The sequence below is a fragment of the Esox lucius genome, chromosome 11 (assembly GCF_011004845.1).
Source record: "Esox lucius isolate fEsoLuc1 chromosome 11, fEsoLuc1.pri, whole genome shotgun sequence".
NCBI lineage: Eukaryota > Metazoa > Chordata > Actinopteri > Esociformes > Esocidae > Esox > Esox lucius.
Window position 1 is genome coordinate 16,431,684 of NC_047579.1, and position 20,548 is coordinate 16,452,231.

The 20,548-nt window shown below is 39.5% G+C and overlaps 2 protein-coding genes across 2 annotated transcripts in view; one reads left to right on the top strand and one right to left on the bottom strand.

Annotated features, from left to right (window-relative positions):
* LOC105006816 (protein NLRC3-like) overlaps window positions 1-20,548 on the top strand; it is a 925,414-nt gene that overhangs the window by 566,250 nt on the left and 338,616 nt on the right. The gene's annotated exons all lie outside the window — the stretch shown is intronic.
* On the bottom strand, window positions 9,423-19,914 carry LOC105008476 (NLR family CARD domain-containing protein 3-like). Its single transcript, XM_034295273.1, has 4 exons — window positions 19,844-19,914; window positions 19,605-19,718; window positions 15,831-15,877; window positions 9,423-11,428 (listed from the first exon to the last, which is right to left on the bottom strand). The coding sequence occupies exons 1-4, from the start codon at window positions 19,909-19,911 to the stop codon at window positions 9,423-9,425; spliced, it is 2,235 nt and encodes a 744-aa protein (XP_034151164.1). The 5' UTR covers window positions 19,912-19,914.

Genomic DNA, 20,548 nt, shown 5'->3' on the forward strand with positions numbered 1-20,548 from the left:
ATTGTTCAGAATGATGCTATGTTATTTGATGCATTTGATTAATAAAATACTTTGTTAACATGGGCCTCCAAATATTTCGATTACCTGAACAGCAAACTTGATGTTTCCCTCCACACAGTGAAGAACACTGAAATAACCAACACCAAATGAATACCACAATGATCTAACTACCACTCAACTAAACTAACTACCACCAGACCGAACTAACTACCACCCGACCGAACAAACTACCACCCGACCGAACAAACTACCACCCGACCGAACAAACTACCACCCGACCGAACAAACTACCACCCGACCGAACAAACTACCACCACACTGAACTAACAACCACCACACTGAACTAACAACCACCACACTGAACTAACAACCACCACACTGAACTAACAACCACCACACTGAACTAACTACCACCACACTGAACTAACAACCACCACACTGAACTAACTACCACCACACTGAACTAACAACCACCACACTGAACTAACTACCACCACACTGAACTAACAACCACCACACTGAACTAACTACCACCACACTGAACTAACAACCACCACACTGAACTAACAACCACCACACTGAACTAACTACCACCACACTGAACTAACAACCACCACACTGAACTAACAACCACCACACTGAACTAACAACCACCACACTGAACTAACTAACACCACACTGAACTAACTACCACCACACTGAACTAACTACCACCACACTGAACAAACTACCACCACACTGAACAAACGACCACCACACTGAACAAACTACCACCACACTGAACTAACTAACACCACACTGAACTAACTACCACCACACTGAACAAACTACCACCACACTGAACTAACTACCACCACACTGAACTAACAACAACTACACTGAACTACTACCATACTAAAATAACTACCAATTTCCATGCTAGTCAATATGCTCCACCTGGTACCGTAGCAGATGTTGTCACTCTAAATAGGCTACACAGATACAGTTGTTCAGGATTAGAAATGTTAATGTTGTGGTTATTACAAGTGAAAACAAAGACAGACCAGCAGATGTCTGAACATATTAACATTGATGGTGTAGTAATATTTGCATTTTCCTCCAATTCACAGTTACCCAGCTTGATATCACATCACTCTACTTTGATTTTGAAACTGTGTTCATGCTAAATAAAAGTACAGGTAGACAGGTCTGTATTTGACACATTACATAATGCAAAACAACATGACAACTTAATACCACATTACTGATTCAGAAAACATCTACAGGACATACTTGAGTTTCTCCAGTCTCCAGTGTGGATCCTCCAGTCCAGCAGAGAGCAGTCTGACTCCTGAGTCTCCTGGGTGATTGTAGCTCAGATCCAGTTCTTTCAGGTGTGAGGGGTTTGAATTCAGAGCGGAGACCAGAGAACCACAGCCTTCCTCTGTGACCAGACAGCCTGACAATCTGCACAATTTTATAAAAACCAGCAGCAGGTGAAAAGAGAAAACATCAGTTGTATATTTCTTTAAAATAACATAATACAGACCTCAGTGTTTCCAGTTTACAATGTGGATTTCCCAATCCAAAAGAGAGACGCTTCACTCCTGAATTTCCCAGGTCATTGTTACTCAGGTCCAGCTCTCCTAGGTGACAGTTTGACATCAGAGCTGAGGCCAGCCAATCACATCCTTCCTCTGAGAATCCACAAAATGACAGCCTGTGGACAGTTAATCATGACTTTACTAACACCAGTAGGAGGTAAATGGAGAAAATGGCTGCAGTATATGACTAACAAATAGTACATTAGTGACCCCACTGTCTCCAGTTGAGCATAAATCTACAAATAGATCACTGGGAGTCATTGTCACCCCAAATGAGCCAGACAGACCAAGCTTGGGGTTCTGGACTATTGTGACAAATACAAACTACGAGCCTCCTCACCTCAGAGTCTCCAGTCTACATTGTGGATCATCCAACATAGCAGAGAGCAACTTCACTCCTGAATCCTTAAGGACATTGTTACTCAGATCCAGCTCTTTCAGATGTGAGGGGTTTGACTTCAGAGCTGAGACCAGAGAACCACCACCTTTTTCAGTGATTCCACAACCTGACAGTCTGGAAAAAGATTATAATACTGTTTAGAATAACTTTAGAATAGTGTCTATGGATTATATCATGGTAACACTGGTGCACACTTTCAAAACTGACATTGCCAATAAACAACACTAGAATGAACGTTTATATAAGAAACTACTTAAGGTCCTATGCAGAAAGGAATCATTGTTGTCAGCCCATAAATATATGATAGATATCAGTGTGTGTGTGTGAGGAGGGGAGTAGTATGAATGATAAAAAAAAAAACTGTAAAAGAGGGGTGAATCTATGGACAAAAGAGGGTTCAAATGAAGATTAGTCTGAATGATTGATAAACCTGGAAAGTAGGTCTGAGAAAGTGAAATGATTGGTATTGTAAAATCTGTTCCGTTTCAGACATGGATTAATTGTTTATATAGCCTATTAGCTTACATTCAGTATGTTTGGAAACTCTGAATGTAAGATCCAGTCAGACACCACTGCACAACCTTCACACACACACACACACACACACACACACACACACACACACACACACACACTCACACACTCCTGAATGTTACTCCCACCCCAGATTCAGTTCTCCCTCAGTTCACCACTCTTTAGGAGGTATTGTTTTCCATACATACTAACCCTGTTGTTTGAAATCATTATCATCCTAGTCTGTGTGCCATGTTTTTGCTAATAGTTTTTCCCAACCAGTCTCTACCTAATCCTTGTCTGTATTTTTTTTCATCTTGTACCTTTGCCTTGACCTGAACACCCCGAGTTCTCTACCTTGGCTTTTTGAAGTGTTTACTATTTTTGCCTGATCCCTGTACCTTTGGAATAAACTGTGTCCTCTGAGCCTTGAACCACAACAACCTGACTTGTCAGTAATATTCGTTACACTGAACACTACAATCTCACATATTAGCAAAAACATTTCTGATCCTACAGGCAGCAGTGAGCTACACAGTAACCCAATACGCAGGTGAAATAATTTAAAGTCCCTGAGAATTTCAAATAAAGAAATTATGAAACCATTTGTCATAATATGGGCTCAGAAATGTCTTTCTCTGTGGACACATCCACTATTTAACACAGTCGATACACTATCACTTGAATTTATGTAATAGTGATTCACTCTCACTCACAGTTGGATGGAAAGGCAGACCTAACTTCCTCAGACTGTGGGACTGATGGTCCGAAAAATAAGAACTAGCTGATGGATTCATACCATGTTATCCCCCAAAAACATAGTCTAAATAACCCAGATGTAGTAGACTTTTGTTGGTGGTCATGTTTGGACACGGTATGTTCAAAGGTATTAATATATAGGCAAACTAGCTGCTTGGGACTGCAAAGCTGCATAATTTGCCTGATTATGTTGTTTAGTTATATATCATGTTATTTTCATGAACTGAAAGTTTGATGTCATAGAAAAAGTGTCAGAATCAGAATAAATGTATATGGCAATATAGTTAACAATCTAGTCTGTGAAAAAGAACAGACAAGAGTAACATTGGAACAGACATTAAACATAAAATGTACAGACAAAACTGTTAACTATATTGTCTTATATATTTCAATTATGGCTGTTATTTTGAAAAGGAAAATCTGAGTTAGCGCTGCTAGCATAATATCCTGCTGTTATATGAACGGTAATGAAGCCTTGAATGGCCATAACTATATATATATTTATAAAGTTAATTATCAACATGTCATATTGAAAATAAAAATGAACTACTATTACTCACTTCAGAGTCTCCAGTCTACATTGTGGATCCTCCATCAAAGCAGAGAGCTTAATCACTCCTGAATCCTCTGGCTGATTGTTACTCAGATCCAGTTCTTTCAGATGAGAGGGGTTTGATTTCACAGCTGAGACCAGAGAAGCACAGTCTTCCTCAGTGATTCCACAACTAGACAGTCTGTAAAGAGATAATGGTCATGTCAGAAATGACCAACAGTTCTGAATAACATTAGAATAGCATCTATATATTACACCAATGTCAAGTCAACTTTACTTAAGGGCATACTTTTAAAACAGAAATTGCCAGCCCAAGGACCTAGAATGTTACTTCCAGTAAAGAAAATCATCATCGTTGTTATTCAAACAATGTTGATGTGTTTGTGTAAGGAATGGAGTAGCAGAAATGATAGTAAACTGAAACAAGAAACCAGGCAAGCCTAGTTCAGCCGGCCCGCAATAGAATGTGTTGCCCCCTCGAGATTCAATCCCAGGTCACCCACATGGAAGACTGTGTCATTAACCACTACACCACAGAGCTGTACATTTCACAGGTGTCAGTATAGCCTCTTTTGTCTACCCTGAACAAATCCTCTATTTCCATTGGCCGTTTTATTAACAGCCAATTGGCCATTCGTGAATGACATAAACGTTTCTTACTAAGTTTACCTCCACCACAAAGAGGGTCTACGAACTGTATGGCGTTTGCCACTAGCCGTTTTAACAGTGTATTAGCCAGTAATAGGCTTTACCAGTATCTACTAACTTACTGGAATAGTTATAAGAATTGAGAAATGGCTAGCGAGTCGGCCAATGCTATTTAATTTCCCACAAATAAAATTAATAATGTAATTGCTCTCAATAGATTCAAACTGAAGTCTTCCAAGTAAGAGGCGCTGTCTTTGACCACTACACCACGGCATTACATGTCTCAGCAGTTGCTAGACACCATTGAACATTATATTAAACTGATTAACGTTTCTTATTTAGTTTACCTCCACCATAGCGTCTATGAACTGTATGGCTTTTGCCACTGGCCTTTTTAACAGCTTATTAGCCAGTAATAGGCTTACTAGTATCTACTAACTTCCTAGAAATAATCAAAATAATTTAGCATTTTCTTGCGAGACTGAAGATGAACTTTTCCATGTCAGAAACAGTCGCAATATAACCATATACAGTTTCAGTTAAGGTTTACCATAACGTAACTACTGTATGTTGTAGTCAATCCTATCCTGACCAAAAACAAATGCACGGACGTGTACTTCGAATATCAACCAGAAACAGTCACAACATAACCGTAAACTGTTTTATTTCAGGGTTACTATAATGTAGATCCATTTAGCCAGCAAAGTTTTCATCTTTACGGACTAATTCATAACACATACTTCGCTTCGTCTGTGAGGAGATCGCGGGACCTATAGTTTACAGGTCTGCTTCTATAACCAGTATGCAATTTAACTCAGTCGGACAGTCACTCACTCACTCACTTAGTAAGAGACATTCACTCCGCTTACGTGGTCCGGCAAAAAGAGGGGTGGATCTGTAGACATCAGAGGGTTTAAATGAATATTAGTTTGAATGATTTATGAACTTGGGGCCATATTCACAAAACACTATCTTACCACTAGGAGGACTCCTAAACAGCAGTAAAAGTTTCTAGCTAAGAGATTCCTCTTAAAACCTATTCACAAAGCTGCTAAGACTTTTACTAAGAAATAGGGAGAAATCTTAAGCTAAGAGAAAGGGGGGGTTGACCCTGTTGCTATGGATGATGTCATGTTCCACTAACAAGCCTACAGTACTTACTTTTCCCTCAGTAATTGTCTGACAGGTGAGGGGTCTCTGTCAGTGAATTAATTATAGCAATACTGTAGAAGGAGTGTGTCATGTTGCCATATTGAAATAAAAATATTCAAATTAAAATGTAGGCCAAGTGTTACTGATTAAACATGAAACCAAGAATGATATACTGACTAGTCATGATGTGTTCAGCTAATTGTCAGCCATGTCTGGTGGCTTGTAAACAAATGCTCGTTCATCATTTGATGGTGCAATAATATGTTCCATCTATAGTACCAACTACACCAGGTAGTCAAGTTATGGCCATGAAGTCGGCTTTGTTTATTTAGGGTTAGGGTTAGGTTTCACAGCTTAGGGGTTCAGGTTTGGGTTTAGGTTATACATCACAGCACTGGGGTTAAGGGTTAGGGTTATGGTTTGGGTTAGGATTAGAAAGAAAATAACATTTTTGTGGTGAGACCAACACTCGCCGCCACTGGTTATAGGTTCCTCACTGGAGCAGTGGGTAGCGCACCTGTCTGGGATATGGAAGGTCAATAGTTTGAATCATGGTTCTCTTGTTTGTTTGTTTTCCATTCTGACTTGTAAAATAGTCCAAGTAGTATCCTGAGACCAGACTGAAAATACTCTTAGGCCAAAAATTTAGGAGTGCTAATGTTAGGACTGACACACCCATTGGTTTTAAGAGTTTGTCCTAAATCAGTAAATTAGGATTTACATTGAGTCTTAAAATATTTTAGGATGTGGCCCCTGATGTATCGGGTTCCCCACAAGGTTAACGGCAGGTCCACACTATGGAAAATTGTATTTCCGGCTCAGGGGTTAGATTTGGAGTAAAAATGATGCATACTTTCAGTACTTTGGATACTTTTAGGTGTAGGAGTCAGGTTTAGTGTTAGGCTTTAGGGCAAAGGCATACATGTTAGGTTACTGAGTTTAGGGTTAGAGTAAGTGTAAGGGTTGAGTAAGGTTAGGAATAGATTTAGGATTAGAGAACAAAGAACATGGATTGCTGATTTTTCAGTAGCTATAAGGACATAAAAACAAGATTGTGTGTGTTTTACTGTAAATCCCACAGGATAACAGCATCTCTTAAATAACATACAGTATCTCACAAAAGTGAGTACACCCCTCACAGTTTTGCTAATATTTGATTATATCTTTTCATGTGATAAGAAATGACACTTTGCTACAACATAAAGTAGTGAGTGTACACCTTGTATAACAGTGTACATTTGCTGTCCCATCTAAATAACTCAACACACAGCCATTAATGTCTAAACCGCAGGCAACAAAAGTGAGTACACCCCAAAGTTTCAATATTTTGTGTGGCCACCATTATTTTCCATCACTGCCTTAACCCTCTTAGGCATGGAGTTCACCAGAGCTTCACAGGTTGCCACTGGAGTTCTCTTCCACTCCTCCATGACGACATCACGGAGCTGGTGGATGTTAGAGACCTTTTGCTCCCCCACCTTCCATTTGAGGATGCCCCAGAGATGCTCAATAGGGTTTAGGTCTGGAGACATGCTTGGCCAGTCCATCACCTTTACCCTCAGCTTCTTTATCAAGGCAGTGGTCGACATGGAGGTGTGTTTGGGGTTGTTATCATGTTGGAATACTGACCTGCGGCCCAGTCTCCGAAAGGAGGGGATCATGCTCTGCTTCAGTATGTCACAGTACATGGTTCCCTCAATGAATTGTAGCTCCCCAGTGCCGACAGCACTCATGCAGCCCCAGACCATGACACTCCCACCACCATGCTTGACTGTAGGCAAGACACACTTGTCTTTGTACTCCTCACTTGGTTGCCGCCACAAACGCTTGACACCATCTGAACCAAATAAGTGTATCTTGGTCTCATCAGACCAAAGGACATGGATCCAGTAATCCATGTCCTTAGTCTGCTTGTCTTCAGCAAACTGTTTGCGCGCTTTCTTGTGCATCATCTTTAGAAGAGGCTTCCTTCTGGGATGACAGCCATGCAGACCAATTTGATGCAGTGTGCGGTGTATGGTCTGAGCACTGACAGGCTGACCCCCCACCCCTTCAACCTCTGCAGCAATGCTGGCAGCACTCATACGTCTATTTCCCAAAGACAACCTCTGGATGCGACGCTGAGCATGTGCACTCAACTTCTTTGGTGGACCATGGCAAGGCCTGTTCTGAGTGGAATCTGTCCTGTTAAACCGCTGTATGGTCTTGGTCACTGTGTTGCAGCTCAGTTACAGGGCCTTGGCAAACTTCTTATAACCTAGGCCATCTTTATGTAGAGCAACAATTCCTTTTTCAGATCCTCAGAGAATTCTTTGCCATGAGGTGCCATGTTGAACTTCCAGTGACCAGTATGAGGGAGTGTGAGATCGATAACACCAAATTTAACACACCTTCTCCCCATTCACAACTGAGACCTTGTAACATTAAAACAAGTCACATGACACCGTGGGAGGGAAATTTAGACATGAATGGCTGTGTTGAGTTATTTTGAGGGGACAGCAAATTTACACTTTTATACAAGGTGTACACTCACTACATTACATTGTAGCAAAGTGTCATTTCTTCAGTGTTGTTACATGGAAATATATAATCAAATATTAGCAAAAATGTGATGGGTGTACTCACTTTTGTGAGATACTGTATATGTATATACACTCACCTAAAGGATTATTAGGAACACCATACTAATACTGTGTTTGACTCCCTTTCGCCTTCAGAACTGCCTTAATTCTACGTGGCATTGATTCAACAAGGTGCTGAAAGCATTCTTTAGAAATGTTGGCCCATATTGATAGGATAGCATCTTGCAGTTGATGGACATGGTCAGAAACAATGCTCAGGTAGGCCGTGGCATTTAAACGATGCCCAATTGGCACTAAGGGGTCTAAAGTGTGTCAAGAAAACATCCCCCACACCATTACACCACCACCAGCAGCCTGCACAGTGGCAACAAGGCATGATGGATCCATGTTCTCATTCTGTTTATGCCAAATTCTGACTCTACCTTCTTAATGTCTCAACAGAAATCGAGACTCATCAGACCAGGGCAACATTTTTCCAGTCTTCAACTGTCCAATTTTGGTGAGCTTGTGCAAATTGTAGCCTCTTTTTCCTATTTATAGTGGAGATGAGTGGTACCCGGTGGGGTCTTCTGCTGTTGTAGCCCATCAAGCCTCAAGGTTGTGCGTGTTGTGGCTTCACAAATGCTTTGCTGCATACCTCGGTTGTAACGAGTGGTTATTTCAGTCAAAGTTGCTCTTCTATCAGCTTGAATCAGTCGGCCCATTCTCCTCTGACCTCTAGCATAAACAAGGCATTTTCGCCCACAGGACTGCCGCATACTGGATGCTTTTCCCCTTTCACACCATTCTTTGTAAACCCTAGAAATGGTTGTGCGCGAAAATCCCAGTAACTGAGCAGATTGTGAAATACTCAAACCGGCCCGTCTGGCACCAACAACCATGCCACGCTCAAAATTGTTTAAATCACCTTTCTTTCCCATTCTGACATTCAGTTTGGAGTTCAGGAGATTGTCTTGACCAATATCACACCCCTAAATGCATTGAAGCAACTGCCATGTGATTGGTTGATTAGATAATTGCATTAATGAGAAATTGAACAGGTGTTCCTAATAATACTTAGTATACATATGTGTATTTGAATTTAATTAACTGATAAAGTAGCTCATTTTCCAGAGTCTTAAAGCAATATGATCTGATGCTACAGTCATCCAGTCTGGAAACAGGAGATGATATATTAGATGTACAAAGCCTTCAGCATAACAATATTGTATACATCAAAACATTACCAGAACTTACATTGCTCTCTTACAGGTTTTCACTACCGGCAGCAACCTCAAATATCCTTCCTCTGATGTCTTGTATGTCTTCATGTCAAACTCCTCCAGTACCTCCTCTGACATCAGTAACAGGTAGGCCAGAGCTGAACATTGATGAGGTTGTAGTTCTGTTTCTGAAAGAGTCCCTGATCGTAGGGAGGTTTGAATCTCTTCAACTAGAGAGTTGGTACCAAGTTCATTCAGACAGTGGAACAAGTTGATGATCCTTTCTGGTGAGGAATCTTTCTTGATTTTATCTGAAAGGTACTTAACGGTTCTTTTAACTGTTTCTTCATTACTCTGTGTTGTACTTCCTGTCTGTGTCAGAAGACCTTGTAAGAGATTCTGATTGGACTCCAGTGAGAGACCCAGAACGAAGCGGAGGAACAGGTCCAGGTGTCCATTCTCACTCTTCAAAGCCTGTTCTACTGCTGTCCTGTACAATTCAGATAACCTGTTTGCTCTCCTGTGTGAGTCAGATAACGTGTCTGATTTAAACATTTGCTCATAATAATACCAATCTGGGTTCTGAGTGGGGGGGGGGACATGTTCCTCCTTGCTAAGACAAGATTCTAGAGCATGTATTGCTGCTAGAAACTCCTGAATACTCAGATGAACAAAGCTAAAGACCTTCTCTTGGTAAAGCCCAGATTCTTCTTTAAAGATCTCTGTACACAGTGCTGAGTACTCTGATGCCTCTGAGACATCAATGCCACACTCTCTCAGGTCCTCCTCATAGAAGATCAGGTTGCCCTTCTGAAGCTGTTGGAAAGCCAGCTTTGACAACTTCAGGATCATGTCTTTGTCTGACTGAGACAGTTCCTTTGGGTTTGTTTCTGTGGGTTTGTTGTACTTTTTGTTTTTCATACTGGTTTGGATGAGCAGGAAGTGTTCGTACATCTGAGTCAGAGTTTTGGGGATTTCATCTTCCTCTGCTTCTTTCAGCATCGACTCAAGGACAGTGGCTGATATCCAACAGAAGACTGGTATGTGACACATGATGTGGAGGCTTCTGGATGTTTTTATGTGGTTGAGGATTTCATTGGCCAGATTCTGGTCTGCAATTTTCTTCCTGAAGTACTCCTCTTTCTGTGGCTCATTGAACCCTCGTATCTCTGTCACCTGGTCAACACACTCAGGAGGGATCCGATTGGCTGCTGCAGGTCGTGTGGTTATCCAGAGGAGAGCAGATGGTAGAAGATTCCCCTCGATAAGGTTTGTCAGCAACACGTCCACTGAGGTTGGTTCTGTGACATCACAGCACTTCTTATTGTTTTTAAAGTCTAGAGGAAGTCGACACTCATCCAAACCATCAAAAATTAAAACTGTTTTTGTTAAACCATCTTCAATACAATCAATCTCTTTTAGCTCTGGGAAGTAGTGGGTAAGAAGTTGCATTAGACTACATTGGTCCTTTTTCATGTTTAAATCACGGAAAGGAAGGGGAAATATGAAATGAATGTCCTGATTCACTTTTCCCTCTGCCCAGTCAAGGATGACCTTCTGCACAGAGACTGTTTTTCCAATGCCAGCGATACCTTTAGTCAAGTTTCTCAAACCTTTCCTTCTGATATGTTTGTCATGACCATGTAAATGGACCAGAGGTGATTCTGACTCATACTCTTGTGAGGAGTCAGTCCTGTCTGAGAACATGTCTTCATGGTTCAATGATGTAGATGTTGGTTGTCTGATTAAGAGATCCGGGCTCCAATAGTGCTTCTGATGCTGTTTTATTGGCTTGAAGATGTCATTGCAAGTAATTGGTGTCTCTTGTGTAGTTTTCCTCTTGGATGCCATCTCGATCTGTCTCACCTCATGTTCATTATTGACTTCTCCACTTCCACCCTCTGTGATGTAGAGCTCGGTGTAGATATCGTTTAAGAGGGATTGGTTTTCATGCTGTCCATTTCCTTCATATATTATTTGATATCTATGTTTCAGTTTAGTCTTATTGTCTTGTTGGATCCTCAGACGAGTTTGACCTATAGGGAAATAATTAGATGGATATTAGTAGCAGTAAACTACAATATTACTGGTAATATGGACAACTTTTGAAGGTAAAATCTGATTAACAAAAGTATGTAAATAACATTATCCACTATAAGAGAAGTGATTAATAGAGAATATTGTTCGGTGGATGTATTTACTTCTGTCCTTCTATACTTATTTCCCCCCGTTTCTTGTTCTTTATCCTTTATAAAACTATCAGCACTATCAATTCCCATTTCTGGTTGCTATGGAACCATGTCTGACGACAGAATCAAATACAGTCAACTCCAAAATGATGTTGCTCTTGCTGCCTGTAACTCCCTCCACCTATCTTGTTAACAACTAGCCCCTCGCTGAACACTTCTGTTTACCAAAAAGCTGTGCAACCATCCAACATGCCTTTAACTGTCAAAGCCTTCCACAACCAGCTTGCCCCCAAACATCCTTGCCCTTGATGGGACTGAGTTGGAGTTTGTCAGCACCTACTAATATCTGGTATTTGACTTGAGTGCTCACTCTGATATAATGCATATCGCCCACCTGCAGTTTAAAGGTAAATCCAGAATCCAGTTTCTTGTTCTGCAATAAGACATCCACACATGCTACCAGGTATATGCTTGTAAAAATGACCATCCTGCCAATCTATGAGCCTACTTTGTAACCTCTGCCCTCTTCCTACATCAATCACTGTGACCTTTACACTGGTTATTTGGCCTTCCCTACACACTCAACCAGACTCATTGGTACAAACATCTTCAGAAGTCACTTTTAGGTATAAATGCTTGCTTTACCTCAGCCTGCTTAACATCTTCTATTGTAATAGTAACTTGTGCTCTGGTACATATACAGATATGCTTGTCTCAACTTACTGGGGATCTACACTGCATTTCTATCAGTGTTGCGTCAACCTGATGTTTTACCTGCTACATAGAGCACAATTCTTTTAAATAGAGAAGTGCAGGCAAAGAATGTTATTTTTTAATAGTGAGGTAAGTAAAATAATATGAAAGTTTTTCACAACTATTAAGTTGCTGGTAGTGGATTAAAAATGTCACTCCAGAAAAGAGACAGAGGTCTCTGGCAGAGGCTTTTCAGCCAAAAAATCTGCAGTATCCGGGTAATCTCCAGCAAGTAATGTTGTTCACATTGATCAGAGAGGTGATTTTAGCAGACTGATAGTTACTATCATAAATTCAGCCAGTTGGAAAAAAATCTTAATTGTTTCACTGGAACTCAAAAATATACACTTACATAAAGATATATACCTCAAACCTGAAATATGAATATGGCTGAATATAATAACCTTTTGTGTTTATATTGTGGAACATTTGTATTCCTATTTAAGCTACATGCAGATTACAGTTACAGACTTAATCATTTTGTTATTTCACCTAGATAATTCACAAAGAGCCATGGAGATCACAAAGAGCATTGTTGAGATGATTGTGAAAGGATCTACATGTGGTTGAACATGAGGGTTTTAAAGGTGTAATAAAAACGCTTAACTCCCGCTACAGGATTCCAAGTCGGACATTTTTCATGGGAGAGAAAATACCTTCATTGTATGAAAATGTTAAAAAAATGTCTAGATGCTGCTAACAGTGCTGTATTGACCACTGATATGTGGACATCAAGAGCCACAGAGGCTTATTTAACTCTCACTTGCCATAGCATTGATGAAGACTGGCAAATGCAAACATATGTGCTAGAAACCAGTAGTTTCTCAGGAAAGCACAGTGCTGACAACATTTGCTCAGAATTGAAAAGGATCACCAATTGTTTATATTGATATATTCATATTTATACATTGTGACTTTTGTTTACTTATTTTGCACAACTGACTTTGTTTTTCACAGATATCTGTGTAATGGAAAGTATTTTTGGTTGAGTTGTTGACTTTGCTTATATTTTGTTATATTATTTTTATACCGTTACATTGTTTTATATTGTTCTAATTAGTAAATAAAAACATTTAAATTTGCCTAAAATCTTTGTCCTGTGTTTAATCATAATCAACCCTAACCCTAACAGGCAGCTAGTGTAAAGACGCCAAGACAGGAGTAATGTGTTCACATTTTTTTGTTCTAGTTAGGATTCTAGCAGCCGTGTGCAGCACTAATTGAAGTTTATTTATTAATTTGTCTGGATAAACAGAGAGAAGAGCATTGCAGTAATCTAGTCTAGAAGTAACATAAGCATGGATTAATTTCTCTGCATCAATTTTTGATAGAAATTTTCTAATTTTTGCAATGTTTCGAAGATGAAAATAAGCAACTCTTGAGACATATTTTATATGTTCTTCAAAGGAGAGGTCAGGGTCAAGCGTAACGCCAAGGTTTTTTACAGTTTTTTGGGAAACGACCATGCAGCCGTCGAGGTTCACAGTGAGATCTGCTGACAACGCTCTTTGTTTTTTGGGGTCCTAAAACGAGCATTTCTGTTTTCTTTGAGTTTAAGAGCAAGAAATTCTCTGTCATCCACTTCCTATTATCTGAAACGCATGCTTCCAAAGTAGCTAATTTAGGGGCTTCTCCATGCTTCATTGAAATATATAACTGTGTGTCATCAGCATAACAGTGAAAGTTAATATTGTGATTTCGGATTACATCGCCCAGAGGGAGCATATATAGTGAGAACAATAATGGGCCCAGAACCGAGCCTTGAGGAACACCAAAGCATACCTTTGACTTGTCAGAGGATACGCCATCCACACTAACAAACTGATATCTTTCAGATAAATACGATTTAAACCAGGCTAGAACATGTCCACGTAGCCCCAATATGGGTTTCCAGTCTCTCTAAGAGAAGGGAGTGATCAATAGTGTCAAAAGCAGCACTAAGATCAAGAAGCAACAAGACAGATGCGGAACCTTTGTCTGAGGTCATTAGAAGGTCATTTGTTACCTTCACGAGTGGAGTCTCAGTACTATGATGGGATCTGAAACCGGACTGGAGTATTTCATAAATGTTATTTGTCTTTAGGAAGGCATTTAGTTTTTGGGAAACATTTTTCTAGGATTTTTGAGAGGAACGGGAGGTTCGATATTGGCCTATAATTGTTTAATATGTCGGGATACAGATTAGATTTTTTTTAGAAGAGGCTTAATTTCCGCAATTTTTTGTGAGTTTGGTACACATCCGGAGGAAAGGGAGCAATTTATTATGTTCAGCATTGGCTGACCTAGCACAGGAAATAACTCCTTAAGTAATTTTGTTGGAATCGGGTCTAGCTGAGAGTTTGTGGATTTAGAACTAATTACACATTTTGTAAATGTGTCGAGCGATACGGTATCAAAAAATGCAAGTGTCCCCATTGAAACCTGGTCAGGGAGGTTCAAGAAATTTTTTGGACAACTGAGATTTTGAGGACCATAACTATTTAAGGAGGAGTCAGTTATTTGTTTTCTAATGGTGATCTTTTCATCAAAGTAGTTCATGTATTCATTACAACTAAAGTGAAGACCCACTTCACTTGCTAAGCTTTGCTTTTTTGTTAACTTTGCAACTGTATCAAAGAGAAATTTTGGATTGTTTTTGTTCGCCTCAATCAGGTTGGAGAAATAAGCTGATCGAGCAGACGTGAGTGATTTTCGGTATTGTAGTGTACTGTCTATCCAGGCTAGTCTAAATACTTCCAACTTGGTGGAGCGCCACTTTCGCTCCAATTTTCTTGAGGCTTGCTTATAAGTGCTCTAGTATTGTCTGTGTACCAGGGAGCAAGTTTCTTGTTGCGTAGTGTAGTGTAGCACCTACGTTACTGCTTACAAAATGAACTAGCCACTATGTAACAACTACAACTGCTCAATCCCATATTCCCATATGTCAGTGTCCCAATGTATTTATTGCAATTAAACGTGTTTGTTGATTTGTGTTGATACTTTTATTTTTACATTATGTTTTGTGTACTGTCATGACTTTCATTTGTGTGCCTTTCGGCACATCGTCCTAAAAAAATTTAATTAGTTCTCAGGAGACTTAACTGGTTGATTAATTAACAGTTAAATAAAAAGATACAATGACTAGATAGCTTTCAATGTCCAGACTTTATTCGGTTACTGGTTGTTGACAACACAAGGAACAATGAAGACAACAAGTGAAGCTGGCCATCACGATGCAGACAAATCTGAATAAATTGCTATGCTATGCAGAAAGTTGCTGGAAATGTAAATGATTTGTCCGATATGGATAAAGTAGCCATCATTTAACGCTGACAGTCTGAACTTCAACCCTATCATAACTGTCATATTTTCAAAAACAACATTCTGGAATACTGAGCCAGTAATAAATAATAACATGTGTCACTGTCCAAACCCTTCACTGTGCCTGTAGTCTCAATGAGTTAGGGTTAAAATTAGGACAGGAGAAAAAAAGTGGATCAATTAAATAAAAACTCACATTTTCTTGGTTCTGACTTCACCCTGAAATCTCCACCACAATCCATACTGTTGAAAGATCAGAGGAGCAGACAGTCATTTGTTAACCACTTTTTCTATACATTATTGATACGGCATGATGTGAAATGAGGAAAAATTATTGTTGCAGTTGAAAGAGTTTGGCAAATAAGTCTGGCAACTTAGTAGATTAGCATTTAGACTCTAAAATGAGAACATCCAGTAAAATAAGAAATAAAAATACATTATGTTAAAACATGGAATAGAAGCCTTAAAGATATTTTTTACCAGAAAATGATGCCTTACTCATCTTTTTACTATTTTCTCTGTACTTCTCTGAATTTAAATAACTTTTTTGCAACCACATTATCAGTGGACTAATTAAAACATGTTGGCAAAGTATCTGTCACAAGTCAGTGCACCTCCTGAATATTGAACCTTCTCAGAACTCCTTCCCCCTGTTAACCCAGCTGGTTTACTCTGTCCCCCCTGCTGTTATCTTGTCTGAGAAGCATTTCTGAGTGTTTACATATCTGGGGGATTACACCTGTTTGAATGATTACTTGCCTGCTTTTTGGAATATGATTCTTGGATTTTCCCTGACACAGCACTTGCCCCTGTTGGACCTATTTCTGGACCTATTTCTGGACTCAAAATCAATTCTATGAGATACAGGAAGCCAGTGGAGAGACCTAAGAATTGGTGTCATGTGTTTAGCTTTGTTAGTTTTTGTTATAATTCAAGCAAGAATTTGCAAGGAGCTGAAATTTCTGAAGGCTATTTCTGGACTTTGGATTGACCTTCTGGAAAATAAACTCTGCAAATAGGTCTTATGCTGACTCTGGTCTATTCAGTGTTACAGTATCCCTCTAACACCTAACTACATACTGTTATTATTCTTTTTTAAACTTAATGTCAGACTTGTCAAATAACCTTTTCTACATAGAGTAATAATGTAGTGTTTTGGGATCATAAAACTATCATACAGAACCTTTTAAATCTAGGTATAGCACATTTCATACACAGGGGCAAAGTGCTTCACATTAGAAAAAACTAATTTCAGGCATACTACAAAATTTATTTAGTGTAAAAGACAAAGCATGAAAATAAAAACATCACATTTAAGAGGCATAAAAGATCATTAAAAGATTAATTAAAAAATGAGGTTTTTAGCCTTGGTTTAAAAGTGGTCAATGTTGGAGAAAGTCTTAGATTTCCTGGCAGTTTGTTCTAACTGTGCACAGCATAATGACTAAACGCTGCCTCAGCACCCTTTGTCCTTACCCTTGGAACAGTCAGCAGACCAGACCCTGATGACCTGAGGGGTCTAGAGGGTTCATACTGAGAGAGAAGATATAAAAAGTCTACATACCCCTGTTAAAATGCCAGGTTCTTGTGATGTAAAAGAATGAGACAAAGATACATCATGACAGAACTTTTTTCACCTTTAATGTGACCTATAACGTGAAACATTCAATTTAAAAACAAACTGAAATCTTTATTTTTATAAAACACTCACAACCTGGTTGCATAAACTAATACTTTGTTGAAGCATCTTTTGATTTTATTACAGCACTCAGTCTTTTTGGGTAAACGTCTATTAGCATGGCACATCTTGAGGTGGCAATATTTGCCCAATCTTCTTTGCAAAAGGGCTCCAAATCTGTCAGGTTGCAAGGACATCTCCTGTGCACAGCTCTCTTCAGCCCTCTTCAAAACTGTATATTGTACCAAAAACACAAGACTGACTGTCAGTAATTACCTTGACACACTGTCCCTTAAGACTAAGTCTCTCTCAAAAAGCCTTCAGAAATTCCAGCTCCTTGCAAATTCTTGCTTGAATTATAACAAAAACTAACAAAGCTAAACACATTACACCAATTCTTAGATCTCTCCACTGGCTTCCTGTATCTCATAGAATTTATTTTGAGATATCGCTACCCATCTGTATGCCACTGACCAGGGGTGTCAAACTGGTTCCACAGAGGGCCGAGTGTCTGCAGGTTTTTGGTTTTTCTAAGAAACTGGTTCCCAGTTGAGACCTAAACAACCAGGTGAGGGTAGAAACTAACCAATTAGTGACCTAATTCATCAGTCAAGCACACGGGGAGAGTGAAAACCTGCAGACACTTGGCCCTCTGTGGAACCAGTTTGACACCTCTGGTCTAGGCTTTTTTAACACTAAAAGTGCTGGAAGGGGTCAATTTGACCCAGAAGTACCTAAAAAAAATATTTATGCGGCACTCAAACTTACAGGAAGCAAATTTTAGGAATGCTCCAAGATATGCATGCTTTATCCCCCAGTATTTTTTAATGTGAGAATAACAAACGGAAAAGCTCATTTAAAACCATTTTGCCCAAATTTCTGCCAGACACACTATCTGCAATTTTAATTATATTTCTTAAAGCTGTCATTCTCCTTCTCTGTCACCAGGTGGCGCATGAAAATGGCTTATTTGCCAACCGATGCAACGTTTTGGTAATATTGATTAATCTGAATGTGTGTGTGTGTGTGTGTGTGCGCACGCGCATGTCAAGGTTTACGTTAGCCGGTAGATGCAGGTATCACGTGTAGTTGTGATGCAGATGAAAATATATGCCAAATAAATAGATACATTGATTAATAGCATATTACATAGCCTAATATTGTGTGACCTATATGATATGTTGTCAAAAAAACAGTAAGCCTCCGCTCTCTCTTGCAGTAACTGAGTGTTTGGTTGTCGAACTAAGCAAAATGGGGATTCAATGTTTATGCAATAGAACATAAATTTATATCCATACATTTTAATAGTCATTATGTATTTAGGAAATATGGTTGAAAATGACAAAAATCTACTTGGCCTATTAGCCAAAGTATTTTTCTTTTGTCGATCAGCGTTGATGCGACAAATAAGCGACTGAAACGTGTTTGTCAAATAATAATTTTGCAAAATTAGGCTACATTCTAAACTAGGTGTAAACATACTACAATTAAGAAGCAAATGAGTTTTAGTAAATTGATAACACACGCCTGCACACATGGGCTACACATCCTATGGAAACTGACAATTTGTGTGCTGTGCAATTTATTGAGACGTTCCTAACATTGGACTAAAATCCCTTATTCAGATTGGAAACGTGATTTTAGAATCAAAATATTGTGCAAGAAGATTGTTGTCTATAAAAATAAAATTGTGATATGGCTCAAATAATCCCAGTCAGGCAGTTACGTAATAATTGTAATAAATATGTCAAATATTATGGGAAACCTTAAAATATTTTCTAAAATGGCAGTAACAGGATCAACAATTAAATCCATTTGTTATCCTTTGGTAAACAAAAGCAGTTTGGGACATAAGATGTAATAACTTAGAGTTTTTTGAGTAGCTAAGGTATATTTAGTTAAATAATTGAGTAAAAAAAATCTATTAAAACACAGCTCCAAATTTTTTTTAGACCACTCCACAAAAAAGGACGATTTATTTTTTGGAAAGAAAAAAAGTGCAGTAGTCTCTTAATTTTTTCCACAGCTGTATATTGATGTATTTTTATTTTTAATGTTGTTACTGCAGAGAAGGTGTAGGGGACCTGCATCAATACTACCAAAAGGAGGAGGGGACCTATTATAACACCATAACTGCCAAAAGGAGACTTTGGTGCCCCAGTTGTTCAACTTGTTTGGAAACCAACTTAACAGATGGACCCTGGCCAACCACTGTCAGGTCTATGGATCAACCGTAGAGATCCTAACCAACCATAGTCCACACTAAGAGGACCTTGATCCTTCAGTTCTTACCGTAGTTCAGTTGAAATGTCTTCCTTCCTGAATTCGTTAGGATGATCCATAGACCTGTCACTCTTCATAGATAGACAGCTGGGTACAGGGGAGTCTGATCTCTCCTGATGAACCCTGATCAAACCACAGTAACAACAGTTAGCTACTTTTAACTACGTAGGTTCATGGGTCTTCATTTAAACAGTTAGACAACATACATGTTAAAACCAAGAGCAAAACCTTGATCCTTCAGTTCTTACCGTAGTTCAATAGAAATGTCTTCCTTCCTGAATTCGTTAGGATGATCCATAGACCTGTCACTCTTCATAGACAGACAGCTGGGTACAGGGGAGGCTGGTCTCTCCTGAAGGACCCTGATCAAACCATTGCAACAACATTTAGTTACTTTTAACTACATATGTTTAGGGGTCTTCATTTAAACTGTTAGACAACATACATGTTAAAACCAAGAGCAAAACCTTGTCCTTCAGTTCTTACCTTTCAAACACCTTTCAAACACCTTTCAAACACCTTTGTGTGGAGGGGACCTGTATCAACACCACCAGAGGGTGGAGGGGACCTGTATCAACACCACCAGATGGTGGAGGGGACCTGCATCAATACCACCAGAGGGTGGAGGGGACCTGTATCAATAGCACCAGAGGGTGGAGGGGACCTGTATCAATACCACCAGAGGGTGGAGGTGACCTGTATCAATAGCACCAGAGGGTGGAGGTGACCTGTATCAATACCACCAGAGGGTGGAGGTGACCTGTATCAATACCACCAGAGGGTGGAGGTGACCTGTATCAATACCACCAGAGGGTGGAGGGGACCTGTATCGATACCACCAGAGGGTGGAGGGGACCTGTATCAATACCACCAGAGGGTGGAGGGGACCTGTATCAATACCACCAGAGGGTGGAGGTGACCTCTATCAATACCACCAGAGGGTGGAGGGGACC

What these genes read in the sequence shown, in the direction of transcription:
- LOC105008476 (XM_034295273.1), bottom strand. Translation starts at nt 19,911, where the DNA reads ATGAAGAGTGACAGGTCTATGGATCATCCTAACGAATTCAGGAAGGAA. An exon ending in GACATTTCTATTGAACTACG is followed by an intron (nt 19,719 to 19,843) that starts GTAAGAACTGAA and finishes TGGTTTGATCAG; the next exon opens with GGTTCATCAGGAGAGATCAG. An exon ending in GAAGTCAGAACCAAGAAAAT is followed by an intron (nt 11,429 to 15,830) that starts GTGAGTTTTTAT and finishes ATTTCCCTATAG; the next exon opens with GTCAAACTCGTCTGAGGATC.